Raw genomic sequence first — 21,542 nt, 5'->3', positions numbered from 1 at the left:
TCCAGTTCTGTTTTCTGCCCCCAAATTCTCTCTGCCCAACCAAACTTCATTCATCTCTGGAGAACAAGGCAATAGTCTTGGGCCCTCCCTGACATTACTGTCCACTCTTCAGACAAGGTTCTGTGACCATTGGTCACTCCAGGTGCCCCTGATGCTCCAAGGGATGAAGGGCCTGGCTGCCCTGAGATCAGAGCAGCAGAGAAGGGAGGGAGCCTGGGGCCGAGGTGGTTTAAATTAGCAGATAAAGCACCACGACTGCTGTCAGTTCAGGGAAGGGAGGGAGGACTGCTGCTGAGCATTAGGACACCTGACAGCTCTGACTGGTTTAGCTTCAGAGCTGGAGGGGTGAGATCATAAAGGAGACGTTTCCCTGCTCATGCGTGCATGCGTGGGTACTGGCTCCCTGCTGAGGTTCAACATTGGAAAGAAACCCTCAGCCAACAGGAGTACCTGGCCCCAGTCTCCTGTGTTGAGAGGGGAAAGGGACAGAGGGGCAAACACAGGGAGAGAATCAGGAAGTTAGCAAATGCTACCATGCGGAACACTAAACTTTATTCACTTTATTTATATATTTAACAGTTCTAAAGTATTTACTTCTTGCTTTGACAAAAAAAAAAATGAAAAATATAGGAGCACTGACCGACTCCTCTTTAGGAGAAAAAGGTTATATGTACAGCTATGGAGAGTTACGGTTCCTCCTTTACATACAAAGAAAATATGAATAAAAAAGTGCTTCCTTGATCAAAAAAGGACTAAGAGCTGCAAGCATTTATTCACACTGTACATCGGACCAAGAAACCCGTATTGTCACCTTGGCACCTGTCACGAGAACTGCACAACCTTCAGTTCTGACAGCTTCTCCCGCCTGCCCAGTCGGCCACGCAGAGCCTGGGGAGACAGCCACACCCTGTTTTACCACGAACTCAAATCTGAGGAACCTGCAGTGCTGGGGGGTCGGAGACACGTTCAGTTGCTTTTAATTCTGCCTCGACCACTGCCCCCCACCCCCTCAGAAGGCTTAGGGCCACATCTTAGCCACTTCGGGGCACACACAGTAGCGACCTTCCTGAGACAACTTACCCTTCACCAGGGCACTGCTCCCCAACAGGGAAGGGGAGGAACAGCAGGGCCAGGCTCCCACCCGCACTGTTATCTGCCCTGTTTCTGGTCAACAGCTTGAGCAGAGCCTAGCATGCTCACATCCAAGGGAGGGCAGGCGCACAAGATGGGCACCAAGATTTCCAAGCACAAACGCAAAGTCCTCTCCAGCCTTCCCTACAGCCGCCTCCGCCCCGAGTCCTGATTTCAGCTTCTTCGGAAAACCACATCAAAATGCTCACAGAGGCACCCTGGATCTCCTATGGGCCATGTCATATCCATAAGGAGCCCGGCAGCTTCCCCATGTGGCCCCTCACTACTGGCCAGCAGCCAGAGCCCACGTGGGCACCACAGGAGCAGGACAGGGGCTGCTATTCAGAAAAGAGGGAGAAGGGTGGTTGATTGTAATGAGTACATGAGCCCATTTCCCGAGACTTGTACCCTAAAAGGTTGATTCTACCCCTTGCCAGGGAGATGCATGATTGGTTTGGTTTGGGAATGGGACTTTTTTGGAACCCTGAGTCTGGATGCCCGTGCTGGCCAAAGCAGCGATTAGGGGCTGAGGCGCCATGGGCTTCCAGAGGTGCCTGGGCTCAGGGCAGACTCTGGCCTTGATCACAGCAGTGGGGCACTGCCTTGTGGCCAGTCTGCACGGATGCCTGAGGCGGGGAGGCGCTACTTAGCTTGGCCAAGGGAAGACGACCTCCTAAAAGCAAAAGAGTCCCTAGAAAACCTGGGTCTTAGGAACAGAATCCTGCATGGCAGTCCGTTCCTTGCTGCCAAGGAGCTGGGCTGGCCAGCCATTCCAGGGCCCTCTTCCTGCTTCAGGGTGCTGGCCAGCCATTCCAGGGCCCTCTTCCTGCTTCGGGGCGCATATATTTCCTTCTCCTAAAAGGGGGCCTTGTGGCATTCCATTTGCTCTGTGCCCCTGCAGGTGGCAATCCCACGTATCCATCTGTCACTTGGGCGATGGTGCCCAGGAGCCAAGGTTTCCAATCAGCTCTGACTTGGTGAGGGTCTAATTCCATATGTTAACACTGACTCTCCTGCACTCACAGTCTCAAGGCCTCTGACCAGGCTCCTCCCGCCCCAAGGCCAACCCACAGCACAGCCTGAAAGCAGGCAGCTTGGCAGTTACAAGGGCTGGGAAACCTCTGGTCTTTCATTTAAAAAAAAGTTTTTTAAGACAATCAGGGAGGTTTTGTTTTTCTTTTTTGAGAGCAGAAAAAGAAAGGGTGCGTCAGAAAAGGGGGGAATCCATCTACAATCCAGTGGTACATCCCAAATTTGTCACTCAGCACAGGTGGTTCCATGTCCGAATCCCAAACTGCACGGCCTCTCAGTCTGCCAGGCTGTGTGGGCCCGTCCTGGGACAGCTGGGCCTCTGCTCCAGGTCACTCAAGCTTCAATTTGAAGTGGCAGCAATGGGTTTATCCAGTTCGAGGTCAATGCTGGCGCTTGTGGGATGTAGACTGCTGTAGCAAGACTTGCACACTCGGTTGGGTTCAAAGAGCTGCTGGCTGGGAACTGGAACCTTCTGGTTACAACAACTGGAGCAGAATACGTTCCCACAATTCCTTGAGATGAGAAAAAGAAACAAAGCCATGTTAATTTCAGCAAGCTAGCATGTGGGGAAACCAACTTCAGATGACAGAACTGCTTAGTGTGTCATTCAGATGTGCTGAAACCTCCTCTGGGATCAAGCCTTCATCTCTCTAACCCCGAAACAAGAGAGGCAGGGCAGGCACCCTACCCGGTGTGTGCACACACACTCTTACTCTGCAGCCAAGAATACTTGGATGCCCTGCTACCATGGCTCCCGGCTGTCAGGGACACAAGAGGATGCTACTTGAGAGAGCGCTGTGCAAACAAATGGGCCCAGGGCAAAAGCAGTCAGACTCAATGGCAAGTATTGAACTAAGAAAATCTAGTGAGGCCACAGCCACTGGACAAATGGCCTATTGGGAATGTGTCATCTCTGAGAGTGGAACTGCCTCCAATCCCCTCAGATGAGAAAAACGACTCTCCGGCCCAGATGGGGAAAGTGTCCAGACCCTGACCGGGGGGGGGGAGCCTGCTGCTCCCCAGGGACAGGCACATGGAGTACAGACTGCTGTTATCTGGGACTGCTCTGCTGGCAGCATGCAAAGCCAGGAGACGAGCAGCCTGTGACACATGCTCACAGTGAAAGAAGTGGGAGGACAAGAGCACAGATGAACACACGTGCACAAACACACGTACACATCTTTATTAGATCAGTGTCAGTTAATTATGGCTCGCTAACCACCCTCCACCCCCAGAGCTCTGCCTGAAGGCATCTTTCCCCTTCTCTTGAAGGCCTGCTTGTCCAGACCACAGTCCTTCGTAACTAACAGAAAGAAAACCCAGCACGTTTCTGCCCAGCTATGTCCCCACTTTTGCTGAAACACCAAGGACAAATCAATGCCAATAAGCCCAAGAACAGGAGATCTCAAGGAGCCTGACATAGTCCACCAAAGACAAAAGGAGGGCAGTTAAACATACGCACTCCTCAGGATGCAAACCCAAGGTCGAATCAAGAGCTACTAACAGGAGCAGAGAATCTGAATGCTGTTGGGGGACCAAAGAATACTACAAAAAGAGAAAGCCTGGACACAGTGCAAGGGAAGGGCACACAGAACTATACCAGACATACAAAACCTCATCCTCTGGCGTTCAGTAAGCTCTTCACTGGGAAAACAGTGTGCATTACCAAAAAGTATGACATCTACAGGAGCTTGTGGTCATAAAGGAAAGCCACCTCGATTTATTTATTTACTTACTTCCTTCCTCATCCCTGTTAAGAGTTCAGATCATGAACTTGAACAGCTATGTTTTCCAACCTGATTTCATTCAGGGACCCTTAATGATCCTAAATGAAGTCTTTCCTGGATATCTTACATGCTAAAGTGATTCTCTGGAAAGATCACTTCTCTTTAGTTCCTGTCTTTAAAAAGGAGCAGTGATGCTGTTTGACTCAGAACTCACAAGCCATCATCCTTGCAACTCAATGAGAGACTGAGCCAAAAGACATGGCTGAAAGGCTGCCTGGCTTCCCCACAAAGCAGCGCTGCCAGAGCAGCCTTTCTCGTCACAGCCAGGATGGCTCTGCTGACCTGTGGCCAGAAGGGAGGGACATAACTGCAGCCTAATCCAGCCCTGCAGGACTCCTCCCTCAGCTGCTCTGCTGTCCCTCCAAGCCCACCTGCCTGCCTGTGCTCTCCAGTCGCAGGCTTTCATGCCAGTGAGTGTGGAGAGGGGAGAGAAAGGACAGCGTTAGTTTGAAGAAGTTATTGGAGATATGCAGACATCACAGACAGGTTGTTGCAAATGCTCACCACGTTTGATCAACACGGTCAGTGTCCCTGCAAGGAGGGGAAAGAGAGCTCAGAGGAGAAGCTGATCAAAGACATTTGAGCTGGGGTGCAGGGTTGAGAGATACATGCTCATAGAAGCATGGTCATTGGACAGAGAGGGCCGTTTTCCAGGTTCGTTCATATGGGTGTGCTATATGATTCAGCAGCACTTCCTATCCTAAACACACTGAACACAGTGCCAGACAGATACCACCCACAGCTGGAGCAAAGCATCTCTAGTAACTCTCACTAGAAAAGAGAGAGAAGTCCAGATCTTCAGGACCAGAAGACTATCTTCAGCTGTTCCTATGACCCTCCTACCCCACCCCAGCTAGGCCTGTTCACCATGGGCCCTACAAAATAAGTTTGAGGCCAGAGAGCAGGGGAAAGAACAGGAAAATGATGTTCCAGCCTACAGAGGGACCCGAGATTGGCTCACAGTAGCCATGCTGAATGGAGGGTAATTTTATACAGGGAACAAGAGACGGTGGTTTGAGTAGTAGCTTTTGTTCCCAAGTATTCAGGAAGCAAAACAAAAGTCTCTCACTTGCACATTTCAAAACCGAGGGGCTACTCTGACCTAGATCAGTTAGCCAATGCAGTTCTGCAGACACTGATTTCAGAGGCCTGAAAGAGGGGTGGCGGTCCTAAAAACCCAGTGGGTCTTGGGATACTGCCAGCCTTCCATCCCACAGGCTCCTGTGGTTCCACACAGTCACACCCCCCAAGGGCACCTGCAGTGGTGCTTCCTGCTGGCGAGCCAGAAGGCACTGTCGCACGCATAGCAGTGGGCAGCCAGGTGGTCAGGGAGCCAGCGGGTCATCTGCAAAACAGATGGGGCCAGGTTAGAGAAAGGGGCCAGGGTGTCCAGCTGGAGCCAGCAGAGCACACTGGGGACAGCGATGGTCTCAAGGACCATACCAGCTCTAGCTGTACCAACTCAGTAGGTCCGATGTCAGCAGTACAAGAAAGGCGTCCAAATCGTTTCCCTGCAGGGACTCCAAAGGCCCCTGAGACACAGCAGCAGGCAGCAGCACCCTGGGTGGCTCTGAGAGCTGGCAGTGCTCCAGGTCAGAACACTAGTGAGGAATGCAGGCCAGCTTGCTAAGTGGTCCTGGCTTAGGAATTCTAGGCTCGCTGGGGCTCACAGCTAACTGTGAGGTTACTCCTTGGCCAGGGGCGTGGGGTGGGGAGAGGAGTGGAGAAGAACCACAAAACCGGTGCATGGATGGTGCTCAGAGCAGGGGCTGAGCCTGTACCTCCGTGTCCTGTTTATCCACCTGCTCCCAGCTGGTTTCAGAGAAAATCTCTGTGCTGCAGCGAGACAAACAGTTCTGATCCAGATTGCTTTCCGAGTCGGGGATTGACGTCTGTTGGCAAACAAACACAGCTGAACAGAATGAACCTGGTCTCCTCCCAGAAGAAGAAAAGGTGTGGTACAGAAGGGAGCATGGGGGGTTACTGCTGGCCTAGGTGTTAGGGCTGCCGTTCACTAGATGCACTACAACCAAGAATGGGATAAACAGGTGGAGAGACTAGGCTGAGCTCAGCTGGAAGAGGTATACGCATGTTTAGGGCTCTAGATGGTGGCTGTGGAGTGAGAAGATGGGCTCGGGGTTCCAGAAAGGAAGCTAGGGGAGAAGTGACCAGAAAGGAGCATAAGCTCCACATGCCAGCGGACACTCTGTTCCAGGCCTACCCGCCGCTGAGTTACGACTTTGGGCAGGTCTTCCTTTTTCCGAAGGATTCTTTGAGAAACCATCATAACGTGAAGGAAAACCATGTAATCCCTCTGAATCTAAGATCATTAGATGTGCTCGCCTTTACTGTACGCTGACTGCTGCAGAGCTGGGTCCACCCTTGCAGGTAAGCATGCAGAGTCAGACCTCGGCAGTGAGGAGCCTGCACTTAGAGGCCCTCCTCTCTGACACCCCCACCCCAGTCACCAAGTCCTGGCACTGCCAATGCTTCTCTAGAGCGCAAAACCAATCGATGGTCTCAATTTCTACTCCCATTACTAGGCATCAAACACCTATTAAAGAACTAAGCTTCCATGGTTGCAGCTCACGGTGTGTTTCATTTGGCTTCATTTTATTTTGGGTGGGGGATCATTACTAGAGCCTAAGGTACTATATTCTGACAGGAACATCTGACATCACCCTACAACAGTCCAGGTGTCAAGCTCTTCATAAGACACAGGATCTCCTAAGACGTCCGCCCAACCATGTGGAGAGTCCTAACCCTTCCTTCTCTACCTACAAGGCTTTCCTGGGAAGGAAATGGGCAGGGAGGTAGAGGCAGACTCATTTACATGGCTGACGTTGTTGCCAGCTTCTCTCGCCAGCCTAATTCTGGACCATCCAGTTTTTCACCAGTCACCACACACTGGGCACAAAGGCATCCAGTCTCAGCATGCCCTGTCTCCTTGGGCAGCTTCTGCAGAAACCATGATGTACTCACCACTTCATCACCAAAGTCCCCGTTGAATCGCAGTGAGCTGGTGAGATACTGGCTCTCCAGACGACTCCTCAGCTCCTGGACTTGCTTCTTCAAGGTTTCTACTTCCTGCAGATGGCCTGACTCAATCTGCCGGAGGCGCTGTTGGATAGTGTCCGTGTAGACAGGCATGCCATCGTCATCCAGGTGGCTACGAGAAGGCTGGTCAGGGCTGCTGACCACAGATGGCCTCCCTGAGTGGCTTTGTAACCACTTGTGGTGCAAGGTCCTCGAGTGGAAGTGGGTGGAGTTGCAGCCCACAGCGGACAGCTGGCGGCTCAGGGAGTCCTTGCTCCGGCCAGCCTCGCCGTTGTTGCAGTGCCCATTGGGCGTGGGGTACTTCTGGAGAGGGCTGAGCTCTCTGGGCTGTTCAGAGGCCTTGTTCTCAGGCTCAGGGGCACCGTTGCAAACAAGCCCTTCTTTACATTCAGCTAAAGGCAAGGCACAAGGGGAACATGCTGGGCTGTGGGCGTGGCCAGGTAAAGTCCTGTGCACCTCAGCTCCCATGGAGGGCCTCTCCAGCAGGTTCCTCTCTGAAGCCCTGGGCTCTATGGCTTGGCCAAGGATGTCCTTGCCACCCAGTCGGCCACTATTTACCAGGGAAGATCTATGGTGGCTTTGGGGCTCATTTTCTGGCCTCACCTTATCTTCCGTTAACATGTCCACACTTGGTCCTCTGGCCTCAGGTGGCACATGAGGAGGCAGCAGAGAACTTGACTGTGAGGTACCACAGCCAACTTTTGTACCAACTGGGACGGGAAGAGCTGCTTCCTCTCCGTCCTCTGGGACCGCTCCTATCTGAGGCTGCTCCACAGGGATCTGCAGAGGGTCCTCTCCTGTGGGGGACTCCTGGAGCAGACTGGGGAGAACGCTGTGCCCACCGTATGGTTCAGAAACACCTGGGGAGGACACAGACAGGTCTGGGCCCAGGTGGCTCCCAGGGGCAGCATCTCCCAGCTCCACCACACAGGCGGGCCTGGCAGGCATCTGTCTCTGGCTCTCATTTTCTAAATGCACCTCCTCTTTGACCTTCTGCGTCTCATCTCTGTGCGCAGGCTCCTCGACCCCACTCTCCTCTTTGGAAGCCTCTTGCAAAATGTTCTCCATCTGCCCCTCAGCCACTCCAGCTGCAACGGACAGCTCGGCGCCCCCCAGCCCTCTGGCGGGCCTCCCCACGCTGTCCACATCTGCTGGCTCCTCCCCGGGACCAGCCAGGCTGCTCAGCTCCAGCGAGCGCCGGTGCTCCTGCCATTTCTCGTTGAGGCTTGGGTCGCTACTGCGCCGGCTCGCCAGGGGCATGGTGTTGTCACAGGCTGTGGTGAGATTGTCAAACGATCTTGTCTTTGGAAGCCTAAAAGAAAGGAATGTGGAGGAATGAGAACCTGTAAAGCTACTCACAGGGAAGTAAGGAGGTGACAGGTGTTAGGGGGCAGCTGTCTCACAGCTGAATCCATTACAGCTACTCCAGGAAACATAGCAGCTAGAGAGGCAAAGGTCCCAGTGGAGTCTGAGACGTCTCACACAAGGCTCCTGTCCCATGCTCAATGCACACAAATGAGCCAGCATCAAAAGGTATTGTAAAACGACCTCCTTCACTATCCTGTGTATTTCTCAACTAGTGGCCAAGACAAGTGGCATGGCTAACTTTTTTGATTCTCTAGTATTTTAGCTTATCTCTCAGTCTGAAGTCAATATTAACTCACAAGGAGCAAATCCGTACTTTCTACCATCCAGCAGCATCTGCCCTTCAAACCGACAAGAACAAATAATTGGCAGGAAGGCAGACATGCAGAGCAGTGGGGGAAATGTCAATAAAGTGGTCACAAAGGAACAAAGAATTTGCTGCATCCCTAAGAAACTGTTTAACACATGAAGCAGAACCATTCAGGGCCTGCAGGAAATCGGGTTCTCCGTGGCTTTAAGGCCTGGACATCCTCTGACTTCCCTCAGATAACTTCAGAGCTCTAAGGGAAATGTCTGATGCCAGACAACAATGTAATGTGACCATCTCGGAGGACAAGCCCCTGCAAGAACATCTCCACACAGAGCTTGAAGCCTGGATCATTGAGCCAGGGCTCACCGGCTTAATGGAGAATCATCAGGGCTGGTGCCTGGGACTGGATACGGTGCACAGCTATCATCCACGGGGGTGGATGGGGACGGGCAGGGCAGGTACACTGCGCTCCACAGCATCAGATTACGCACATGGCACACTGGGTACAGCACCTAAAGAAAGGGAGGACAGAGGATTAAACATTGTCCATCACAAGCCTTTTAGAAATGATTGGAAGCAAGGATCAAAACCAAGCACTTAACTAACATTATCTAGGCACAGTAAGAATCTCTGGAGAAAACAAGTATGAGATATCATCTCACTCCAGTAAGAATAACAAAATTTAATAGAACAGCAAACATCAAATGCTGACGAGGCTGTGGAGAAACTGGAGACATTATTCACTGTTTGTGGGAGTGTAAAATGGTACAACCACTGTGGAAGGCAGTATAGCGCTTTCTCAAAAAGTTGCAGATATAAATATCATTTGACCTAGCAATTCCACTAGTGGGAATACACCTTAAAGAAACCATAACTGCCACCTAAGCAGATATATGCACACCCATGTCTACTGCAGCTCTGTTCACAATAGCAAGGAGCTGGAAACAACCCAAGTGCCCGTCAACAAACAAAGAAGCTGTGGTATACTCACACAATGGAATACTATGCTGCACTGAAAAACAAGGAACTCATGAAATACTATACAAAATGGGTGACCCTGGAGGACATGATGCTGAGTGAAGTATCTCAGTCACAAAAGGACAAATATTGTATAGAGCCACTGTTGTAAAAGGGGACTGACAACAGGGTTGAGGGAAGACTGAGAAAGAGGGGGATAAATAATGTATACTGATTGAAACAGATGAGGGAGGGAACTGTTTAAAAGGGATATATGATTAGGTATTATTGTCATGACAGGAGTCCCAAACGAAGGCTGCACAGTGGAGTGGATTTGGAGGGACCATATAACAATGAATTTTTTTTTTTACTTTTCAAAGAGAAGAGCGAATTGGGGGGAGGGGTGAGCAGGGAGAAAAGTGCAAACGAATGAATGGAAACCCTAAGTCTCTGTAAACTTTCATTAAAACTAATTAAAAAAAAATAGGAGTAAATAAAGTATTTCAGAAAATAGAAAAAAGGGGAAAAAAGAATCTGGGGAGCAGAAGCACCGTCTTATCTCCCGAGAGGGTCAACAGGAGAGATTTCTGTCTGGCAGCGTTTTTCATCCAACTGCCTCTGGTGAGCACACGAATCAAAAGCATTCTTAAAAGCCAGTTTCTAATCATTCCTTAGGTCACCTTTGTTGAATGACAGATTTTCATCAGCTTTTACTGCATTAGAAAGTGAGTCATTCTATTAAATGGTGATTGTCTCTTCTCCTGGTACAAAAACTTGGCTTCAAAAGACATTATCAGGCTTCTTTTATAGGCTCATTTGAATGAATCATGTGAGGAGGAGGACATTTCTCCAGTGTTGTTACTGTCCCAGCAAGCACAGTGAAAGGGAGAAGCAGGTAGCTTAAATCCTTCCTTGGACTACTTAAACCAAGCAGCATATTACTAGTCCAGCCGAGCAATATGACTTCCAGTTAGGCTCCTTCTGACTCCTTAAGAGTTAAGATGCATTCTGTCATGTTCCGGCATGCAGAAGCAAGTAGCTCCTTTTCACAAGTCATTCACTCGGGCAACAAATTCTTACAGGAGCTATTAGCTCCCTCCCTTTGTGAGCAGAGAATCACACATGCCTGAGTTTTCTGCTCTGAGCTAAGCACCTCTGGTGGTGAGCATCACCTCTTGACAATGGAAGGCACTGGGGCCTTGGAGCCTCTCCAGCCCAAGTTGTCAGGGGTTCCAGAGGACACTAAAGTGCCCCTTCCACTTTCTAAGTAGAACGTGCTAGAAATAAGCTCTTTGGGGGAAGTATTAGAAAAGAGCACATCCAGAGTGGCAAGGTAGTCAAACCACTCTAAAGAAACAATGGTGACAAGTGGGTCACAGATCATCAAGAAAACAGGCTGTTTTAAGAACCGATCAGTTAAAAAAAAAACAGATCAGTAGAAAAACCAGCATCAGCCCAGCCTGTGATCGTTTCAGAAGTTACTACTCATAAGGTTTTCCTGGTTCTCCACCCCACCCCATTTCCTTCTGATGATGACAGAGAAGAGGCTGAGATACATACGGCTTCGGACTGAGAGGAATACAGCAGGTTTTTGAAAGCCTTGTTGCCTGCCCTGAGAAGTGACCATACGGAACAGGTGCGCTCCTGAGTATGCTTCTCCCCTCGCTCCTTGGCGTTGTTGCACAGGAATGTTCCAAAGAGGCAGGAATAGGTATGCTGCACCAGTTTCACCTGTGGGAGTCAACAAGGCAAATGAGGCAGTGGGGCCTGCATTCCCCAGGTGCAGCCCAGCCACCTCCCCAACCCAGAGAGACTGCAAGGATTAGCGAGTCAACTAAGCCACACAATCGCCACCTCCAACAATGCCAATTCCATGGGCTAATGCTAACTGCCACCATTCACAAACCAAAAGATGGCAGGGAGAGACCCCCACTCTCCTTCACCTCCCCGGCGAACAGTCTCAGAACCTGTGAGTGACGGAACAATGGGGGAGCCTCCATGAGCAAGGTCCCCAGGACAGTACAGCAGCCTAACCTGACCTAAGTGCTCACTCTGAAAATTGCTCATTCATGACTGGAAATCCAAGGTCTCTGTAAATTTTCATAAAAATTATAATAATAAAAAAAATTTAAAAAAGAGTACACACAACAAAAGTCTAATGTTTTTTAATAAAAGCACTCCTTTCCATCTAGGAAAAAAAAAAACCAAACCGAAAACTGCTCATTCATCCGAGCATCCTTCTGAGCCCCTCGCCGCCCCAGGCGTCACCACTGAAGCTGGAGGGGCAATAATACTCAAACAGCCCTTCTGCTCCTGTGGCGCTCACTCTGGCTGTGTAGGAGCGGGACTGTGCTAGAGAGAACAGGGAGGCAGAGCAGGGATCTGACGGAAGCGAGACAGCAGTCGTGATTGGGGAGGCTCCAGGCAGAGGCAACAGCAAGCACAGTGAAGCAGGGGTGCACTGTGCCACTGAAGATCACATGGGGGGACATGGCAGGAAACGAGGCTGGAGGTCATGTCAGAGGAGGAATTATCAGGCCATTTACTCCAGCTTTCACCGTGTGGACTGGAAAGTCACTAAAGATGGATTTCAGAATCTCTCTCTCATGGTTTTAAAAGGATTTCTCTGCTGTCTAACTTTCCCTGAACCTGGGGGAGCAGATGGCAGTGTTCTGGACAAATGTGGTGAGAGATGAGGAAGCAGTATACGTAATCAAGCTGGAGACATATTTTGAAAGCAGAGCTACAGAATCTACTGACAAGAGTATAAAAGGGAAAGAGTGAAGGATGACGTCAAGATTTTTTGATGACAGGAGAGTGTTGTCATTTGGTGAGGTAGAAAGACTGATGAGAGACTGGGTTTTAGGGTGGAAGATACATACTAAATTATGTTAAGATTGAAATGCCGCATTAAATAAGATACTAAGTTGTTACAACAGGATATATGACTGTAGAGTGAAGTGTGGGCGCTCTGGCGGTTTAGTGGGTAGGGAGCTGAGCTGCTGGTTTGAACTTATCAGCTAATCCGAGAGAGAAAGAGCAGCTCTCTTCCCATGTGATTTACTGCCTCTAAAAACCCACTGGAGGCTCTGATTCACAGGCAATGAAAAGAGGGGAATGAAGTGGCGAGGTCCAGGCTAAAGAGATACAGAGACAAAGGCTCGGGGAGGAGGATGGGCAAGCTCCTCCCTGGTGATTTACTGCCTCTGAAAGCCCACTGGAGGATCAGCTATGAATCGGTTCTGATTAGATGGCACACAAAGACGGAAAGGAAGCAGAGGACATAAGAGAGCTGTAAATGATTTGGTGGCTGGATCACAGGAAGCACAGACAGTCTGCATGGCTATCTTCCAACTGCCATTTAGGGTTTCCAGCATCTGTTCTGACAAACCCTGATGGCTCAGCAATTAAGCACAAAGCTGCTAACTGAAAAGTTGGCAGTTCAATCCAATCAGCAGCTCTGACAATCTACTCCTGTAAAAATGACAGCCAAGGAATCCTTCGGGGACAGCTCTACCCTGTTCAATTCACACACACGTGCTGATTAATTCAAAGGCACAACAGTGTTCATCAAAGTGAAGCCTCACCAAACTCAAGGACTTTAAATCTCATATACTTGGAGTCACGAAGTAAACAAGTATCTTTTTCTTGCTTCTGGTTTTTAATGAAAAATGGGAGACTCTCCCCTCTCTAAAATTTTCAAAAGTCCACAGAATTTGAGCAAGTTGGCCACCCGCTAACATCAGAGGAACCCCAGGGCAGAATCAACAAGCCCCAACTCACAAGGAATGCTTCGTTGAACTCAAAAGAGCAAGGAAATTGCCTCTGAAGCTGATGGACACAGTCAAGCCACTGCAGAAACACTGGACAGCGCTCGTTCAGGTCATCCGAGTTCTCCCCGTGACCACACCGGTCGGCAAACTTGTGGCCAAAATCCAGCCACTCCATCTCCACGAGGACCTGGAAACCCTGCAAGGAAGCAGCCAAGAGAGACCACTGACGGGTCGAGCCAGATTTGGGCTAGTCTGAGCCCGTGCTGGGCACGACGGCAATCATCCTTCGACAGCCTCCAGCAAAGCCATCAGCGGGGCTTGTCTGGGCCCACAGACAATGGCTGTATTTTTGGTGGGACACCAGATTCATGTGTAAAAAAATTTTCCAAATCCCTGAACTCCATACTATAATCACGGAAGGATTTACCTGACCCTTGAATCCACTTTTTCAAAAAGATTCTTTCACTCATGATCTAAAAGCCCCACAATTTTCTTTCAGATTTTTTCTTTTCAGTTTCTGCCTCTGGTAATATGCTTAAGTAGTCATATTTATAAAATAATTCTCCACGCTATATTTTACAGATAGTCATATACATACATATGTACAGATATGTATAGACATATGTATATACACACACATACTTACACATATATACTTATGTGTGTGTGTAACATAACTATATACACACACATTTTTTTTTAAAGGTACTTCATGGTGGTTCCTAGGATGCTCTGGTAGTCGAGTGGTAAGGGAGAATGCTGTCAACCCAAAGACATGTGGTTCGAATCCACCAGTTGCTCCATAGGAGAAAGATCAGCAATCAATTCCCATGTGATTTATTGCCTCTGAAAATCTGCTGGATGGTCAGCTATGGGTTGGTTCTGACTTGGTTCTGATAAAGCTACATGGTGTTTCTTACATTCTTGAGCGGCAGGTAGGTATTTGAGAGAGGGGCTTTTATACCACAGAACACTCTGTGGTGTTAACTAACCCAGTTACAACAGGCACACAAGATTTTTTTTCCCTTGTTGTGTGCTGTTGAATTGGATTGGGCTGGTACAGGAGGAGACTGCCCCTCCTTCTCTGGCAGAGCATCTGGTGGATTTGAACTGTGAGCCTTTTGGAATGCAGTGCAGCTTCTTGCCACTAGGCCACCAGAGCTCCACAAGATCTTTTTTACAACAGCCTTATTCTTCTAGGGGAGACAAAACATTTCCAAGTACATAGCCAGGTTGTCAATATTCTCAATACACTGTTACCCACAATTTTAAAAGGTTTCAGGTAAAAGAGCAAAGTAATTTCATTTTTCCTAATTACCACCTCAGAATTGAGTATACACTCTTCAGAGAGGTCTTAGGCATCTTAGAGGCTGGCTCTGTGACACTCTCCTGCTTTGCTGCATATCTTGAAGTATTAAATACAAATGCACCCACCTCTATTGTTCGATAATAAGGATCCAGTAAGAGCTTAGCCAGGGCAACGATCTGGGGGGTACGATCCCAGCCATCTGAACAGTGTGCTAGCACCGGTCTCTGATCACGGTCCACAGCATGCACCACCAGAAGTGCTGATTTCAGAAGCACAGACAGATGATGAAGCCACTTGGTGCCTTCAAGAGCTGAAAGCCAACTATAAAAAAGAAAAACAGGAGGGATAAGGAAATGCTGGCCTTCATGACTTACTCCATCATGCCCATTGCCCATAAAATGAAAAAGGAATTCCCAAAGTTTTCCCCCTGTAAACAGAACACTGCAAAAGCAAACAATCTGTGCTTATGTAGCATGCTCACGGCTGAGACCCATGACTCACTGTGCAACAGAGTGGGGACCCTTAGAAACAGGGAGAACAATTAACAGAACCACCATTTATTTTAGAACACATATGGTTCGTTTCAGAGAGAACCACTATCTTTCAGTCCATGATAAATGTATACACTGTAAGAAAAGTGGCTCTTTCTGGAATCTTTTCCTACCGAAAATAGCCAATTCTGAAGTGCAAGTATGTTTGTATTTCATTACCAGTGACTCTGCCTAACCAGTTCCCCACTGAAAAAGATTTAAAAAATAAACAACCTATCTCATAAACATAAATCCACCTATGCTATGATGTAAGCTCACTGCCACATGCATGAAAGCTACAAAGACAACACTCCAGAATGTCACCACCTTCCAACACTGACAACTGGTAATAATCTACTGACCAAATCTAGACGGCTCCAAACTCATCATTTTGACTTGGGCCAATGAGCATACCTAACGGCTGTGAGGTATTACTGGCCTCTAGAAAAAAGAATCCTTTTCCCAAAGATCTTCAAAAGCACTGGATCACAAGGGTTGCCCGTGGGATTAATCACAAGTTGATCACACTTCTTATTCAACTGTGCTAACATTTCATCTGCTGTATCCTGTCATGAATTCTCCTCAGCCCCCAAAAAGCAACTCTGAATTCTCCCAAATGCTATCAACTTTGTAGTTAAGAACCCAAGGTTAGCACTTCAAAGAGTCAGAGGAAGGAATGAAAGGAAACTCAGAGAAAGTCCACAGACCTTGGGAATGAGGAAGGATTAGGAGTCTGAAGTAGGGAGGTCATTCTCCACACTCATATAACAGAACGCCCTACGTAAGCACTGACTTCACATGGGGGAGTTCAAATCTACCAACCAGATTATGAATCCTCACTAGCTGATGTCATCTCTCAGTTAAAGCTGAAATCCCAGTGCAGTGCTCAGTGAACAGTAAGGATTCCTATGCCATACTGAGCTGTAAGTCCGTTGTGGGTAAAAATCCAGTTATGTAACTTTCTATTTTCTACTAGAGACCCGAGAAGACTTTCTAAAAGAAACTAATAGATCAGTAGTTTTTTCTCACTCCTCACATAGGCTTGGAAGGGACTAAAAGTGAAGGCTTAGGGGAGTAAATACTAAATTATGTCCTTTGTCCGAGGGAAATGACAAATAAGAGAACCAATAGAAGGTTCCTGAATCTAGCCAAATATTCCAATTGGTGTTATCCACATAGAGAATTTGCATTCCAGAATTTGCCAATTGAGGTGCTAACAAACTCCACTTTCTCTTATATTGTTCTCATAAGGGAGCAAAAACATATCCCCTTCACCTTCCATACATCCAAGTATTTGAGGGCTCATTTAAAGTTGGTCCCACCACAGCCTGAGTTTCTCCCGACCCTAAAAAATACATAAAGGATACTCTACTGCTGCATTATGATTTTCTGCCAGATACAGACAAAGCATTACCTTCTTCCTTACTTTCATTTGGGTCGGGTCCAAGCCAATGGCATCTTTTTGGCCCTCCATTTTTTTTTTTTTTTAAATCCCCTTTTAAAAGAAATAATTTTAATATATGAAAGGTACTTTGTTGTTGTTGTCCAGTGCCGTCGAGTCGTAGACGACTCATAGTGACCCTAGAAAACTAAAGACCTGGACACTTATATAACTTTGTTTCTCCACGTTCACAGAGTTTCCAGAGGCAAGCTATTTTGGAAGTGGATGCCACTCCTGCTTTCAAGCTTGTTTTAATCGAAGAGCTCCACCAAACACTGTCCAACATTATCGCATTTTGCAAAGGTACTTAAGGGACTGTTTAAGTGTTAACTCTACCTCTTTCATTTTATTCATGAGAAAACTCAAGACCTACAGTGACTGAGTCATTTAGTCAAGGTTACATGGTCAGTGAGCAGCACCTGGGGCTTGGCTAGCTGCTTTCCCTGGGCACCTTAAGGGGGACAGAGTTAATTGCTGCCTTGTGGGACCTGCACAGCGGATGCCAGTGAGGAGCAGCACACTTGCTCCTTCCGTCAGCTCTTCCCAAAGGATGGCTGCTTCTCACCCTTTGGGCAACTATAATGATTTGAATGATTTGTGACCATGGGCGAGTACAAGAAGCAGCAATCTGACTTCATAACTCAAAGATCATAGTAAAATTTGATGTGACCATGAACTAGACAGAACCTGGTGGGGTAACGAGGCTCCAGCACAAACAGCAGAGACAGACAATGCTGTGTTCCCTGGCACTGCCTCTCACAGTGAAAGAGGCTGTTAAATATTTATCTCTCCATATTTGTTTTACAGAGCATTCCTCCTAATTTATCTTGTATTCAAACAGTTTCGGGGGAGGGGTGCTCTACTTTCTTTATAGCAAATACCAGACATGCATTTTTAATAAGCAGTAAAAATCATGATAATATTCTCAGTAAATAAGGCACAGAGGAGTTTGGAAATTAGAAGCAGATGCAGAAGGTTATGAATGAATTTTGACTCCTTGTGGTATAAACATTCCAGCTCACAGCAGAGAAGTGTCACTACGGGACGTCAGAAACCAGCATTAAAATGATTTGGGGCAAAAGCAATGTGGAAGAGAAAAGAATTCATGTTCCAGACAAAGCATGCAGACAATGTCACAGTTTTGTGTGCTGAGGCATGTTCAGGTCTATACATTTGAAAACATCTCCAAGGACCAGATTCTCCTCCCAACTCTCCACTGTGTTACTATGTCACTGACTAAAGAATGCCTGCAGACTCAAAGTATAACAGAAGTCTACCAAGAAATAGAAGGAAAAATACTTCCAAAGTCATGTAAAAAATTTTGACAGTAATGCTAAACTGGGAGCTCAGGTGGCCTAGTGGCAAGAAGCTGTGCTGCGATCCCAAAGGCCACCAGCACTCCAAGGGAGAGGGATGGGCAATCTCCTCCCGTGCGATTAGTGGCCTCTGAAAACTCACTGGAGAGTCAGCTATGGGTTGGTTCCAACTTGGCAGTACAACCACCACAACAACGCTAAACTACAGTCAGGGCCTTGGTCTTACTTTCCCGGATCTGGCATCTGTGTGCACAGCAACCGCAGGGACTGAAAACTCCTCCGGATAGAATGAATGTTCGCCATCCCCATAAACACAACTTCACAGTTCGGGTAATATTCTGCAGAGAATAACAATAAAGAGAAGACAAATATGTTGAGTTTAAAACCCACATGGCCAAATGTAAAAGACACAAACTGGCTATAAAACAAACATTGGCAGCTGCTGACTAATGAAACGGCAATGTTTTGATGTGGAACTAGTAATCTCGTCCCTGATTGTATGAGGAAAACCTTGTTTGAGTTTTGGCTGTCTTTGCAGAAAGTGTAAAGACACAAGATTAGATTTGTGAAGATAACTAAAATGGAAGCTGTTATTTTTATTTTTGTTGGGTTTTTTTTGGGGGGGGAGGAAGGTGATATTTTTAAATTGACAAGTATATAAGGTTGTAGGTAACCCCAGTTTTACTCTTTGGGCCACATCTAACTCATGTGGCCAGAATCTCTTTGCTTCTGTTGAAAAGAGGCTGGTAGAAAGGTGTCTTCTTGCATTCAAATTTCACCTCAGTGCAGCTTAGATCATATCTGAAAAGGGAGCACAGTGCCCTCATCTGCTTTGTCAGCACACAATCAACACCAACAGAAACCTACACAGCTTCTCCTCGGGAAAAGTCAGCTCGCAAACAGATGTTAGAGGGCAGGACAGAGGCACCTGGTAAGCCTCCTGTATTTTTTGCCTCATTTTTCCATCCTAGGCTTTCTAAGTAGAAGGCACGTAGGGAGTTTTCTGTGAGACCAGTGATAACCACAAGTACAACATAAAGTTTTTAGGAGACTGTGTGATCAAGCCACTAAAAAAGCAGTTTTCAATATGAACAGGTGATCTAATGAGAGATTTTCTTTCCTTATCACTTAATGGCTGAAAAGAGAGCAAGAAGATTATTTGGTTTTAGAGCCCCTCCTCCTTTCCCTCTATTTCTCCCTGAGGAGGACAGTATAAAGAATCCAAAGAGAAACCCTAGTGCTTCAAGGCTGGCTGAGGAACACGCCTGCCATCATTTCACCTTGCAAAGTCGTCTCAGATGGGCATGCACAGGCCTCCCTAGGACAAACGAAGTGGTAGAGGCCAAAGCACTTACTACTCACCGGGGCACTCACAGCCTCCACCTTTGGCTCGATTTGCCACCGCTGCTGCATAGGAACGCGCATCCAAGATCAAAAGCTTTTGCGGCTGGATGACTAAACTCTCTGCTCCTGAAGTATTTGACAGAGAAGAATCTAGAGGCATGGGAAGGGAGATATAAAGAAAAGTTAAGTTTTTCTCTCTCAAAACTATGCAAAAATAAAAATCACAGGCACTACAGTGCAAAAGTTAAGTCATCTAAATAAAATTACCAAACCAGAACCCTTCATACATAGAACTTCTCTCTTTGGCTAATTTTCTATCTTGCCTTCTCAGCCAAGTCTTCTCTTTTACTGTCTCTAAAACTAACTCCTAAACCCCACATGAACCCAGTTTCCCAGTCTTCATTTTCTTATTTGGAGTCCTTCATCTGTATTTTCCCCAAGGACTAGGAGACCCTACATGTACCTTTTTCTTGTCACAAAGGCAAGAAAGCAAACATTCCATTCTCTCTTAAAATAAGTTTCAAACAAAGGGTCTTCTGATTCTTTGCAAAGACATTGATTCAAAAGAATCCACTCAAATGAAGCTGCACTAGTGTGTTAAAAAAAAAAAAAAAAGAAAACCCCCTAACCCAAAACCCTGTAGGTTTTCCACAGGGGATACAATTTTAAAAAAGACTGGGGGGGGGGCGCTGGGCAGGGAGAGAAGGGCAGCAATGAATGAATGGAAATCCAAAATCTCTGTAAATGTTCATTAAAATTATTTTTTAAAAAAAGACTGCCAGAGTCCAGAAAGCAAACCCCCAGATTCCACCATGCTTACCAAATTCCACATCAGAAAGGTCCCCTCCGTGGGGAAAGTCTCGAGGATTGTTCCTCGTTGACAGCTTGCTGCCACCTGATCGGGAGTCGGAGGCACAGGCTTTGGCTACTGACTGTACGAGGTGCTCATCGTCTGCATTCCGCCAGCCCCACCAGCTGACTTCGGGCTGTCCACAACGGGCGATGACTGCTCCATTGCTCTGGTGCCTGTGCAGGATGAAAGACCAACAATTGTACCCTCCAGGGGCCTCCATTTAGATATTCTGCGCTCACACAAACTGTGGGGAAGTGGATTTTAAATGCTAACAGCCTGATGACAATAGGTTTGACTCCTCTCAGCATTATGGAGGGCAGAAGTTTTAAATATCAACAAGAATAGCAAAATCTACCTAGAGCATTCTCAATTACCACACCACTATAGATACTTCTGTAAAGTTATCAATAAAACTCTACTTTTTGGAGAAAATAAATTAATAGTCAAAGTTAAATCTTTACTTTTTTAGAAAGGTTAAAAATTATTTCCAACAACTACACTAGTTCTATCACCCGATAATGAAACATCAATATCTCGTGTCTAATGCAGAACCTAAATGCTGTGACGTAACAGATGGTGAAACAGAGAAGGTGTGTTTCTGCACTGACTATGAAAGCAGCAGCTATGTTCTTCTAGCCTTGGGGATTCCTTCAAAATAAAATCCCCTTTTGTACTGAAGCACTTACCTGTTTTCAGCAAATTGCTTCATAAACTCTCCCAAGACTTCCTCAGTCACAAACTGCTTATTTTAGGAAAATAGCTCAACAGCCCACTAGCCTTTCCCAAGCTCATATAAAGAACAAAGCAGCATAAACCTCAGTAAGCCATGTTCAGACAGATCCTTTTAGAAGAAATCATATTCTTTTGGTCGACTTTAAGATGCTATTTAAATCCAGAGTTTTCAAGTTATACAGTTATAAAAACTAAATTAGAAAATGGGGGATATATATATATATTTGTTGTTGCTATGTGCCGCCGAGTTGCCTGTGACTCATAAGTGACCCTGTGTACAACAACTAATAAAATCTGTCCTGAGCCAGTCTCACTGACTCCAACACACCTACTCCCATTGTCCTAGTTACTTTCTCAATCCGTCTCATCTGGGGTCTTCCTTTCCTGCGCTATCCCTCCACCCTTCCAAGCAGAATGTACTTCTCCAAGGACCCCCTCGCCACATGCCCAAAGTATGCAAGATGGAGTTTCAAAATACTAACCTCCAAGGAGAAACTTGGTTTCACCCTCTCTAAGACAGACTTACTCGTTTTCTTGGCAGTCCATGGTATGTTCAAGACTCTTCTCCAGCATAAATGAAAGGCATTACTTCTTCTGTCATCCTT

General features: G+C 47.1%; 1 protein-coding gene across 3 annotated transcripts in view; it reads right to left on the bottom strand.

The window, feature by feature from the left end:
- Window positions 1–2,352: 2,352 nt before the first annotated feature.
- Window positions 2,353–21,542, bottom strand: part of MTMR3 (myotubularin related protein 3) — a 161,023-nt gene continuing 141,833 nt past the window's right edge. Inside the window, exons 10-20 of one of the 3 annotated variants that reach the window (XM_006894775.1) lie at window positions 20,173–20,378; window positions 19,371–19,502; window positions 18,235–18,346; window positions 14,847–15,042; window positions 13,423–13,608; window positions 11,200–11,370; window positions 9,049–9,194; window positions 6,933–8,319; window positions 5,732–5,842; window positions 5,207–5,295; window positions 2,353–2,675 (exon numbers count right to left, since the gene is read on the bottom strand). In XM_006894775.1, the coding sequence (XP_006894837.1) occupies window positions 2,504–2,675; window positions 5,207–5,295; window positions 5,732–5,842; window positions 6,933–8,319; window positions 9,049–9,194; window positions 11,200–11,370; window positions 13,423–13,608; window positions 14,847–15,042; window positions 18,235–18,346; window positions 19,371–19,502; window positions 20,173–20,378 (2,908 nt within the window). In that variant the 3' untranslated portion in view covers window positions 2,353–2,503. The remainder of the gene's footprint in view (window positions 2,676–5,206; window positions 5,296–5,731; window positions 5,843–6,932; window positions 8,320–9,048; window positions 9,195–11,199; window positions 11,371–13,422; window positions 13,609–14,846; window positions 15,043–18,234; window positions 18,347–19,370; window positions 19,503–20,172; window positions 20,379–21,542) is intronic. The other 2 variants (XM_006894774.1, XM_006894776.1) reach the window with 2 other exon arrangements.

This window comes from Elephantulus edwardii, unplaced genomic scaffold, assembly GCF_000299155.1.
Source record: "Elephantulus edwardii isolate Elephantulus edwardi_28Jun2011 unplaced genomic scaffold, EleEdw1.0 scaffold00151, whole genome shotgun sequence".
NCBI classification, from domain to species: Eukaryota; Metazoa; Chordata; class Mammalia; order Macroscelidea; family Macroscelididae; genus Elephantulus; species Elephantulus edwardii.
The sequence above is the reverse complement of the archived record's forward strand: the minus strand, read 5'-3'. Positions and strand labels throughout refer to the sequence as shown.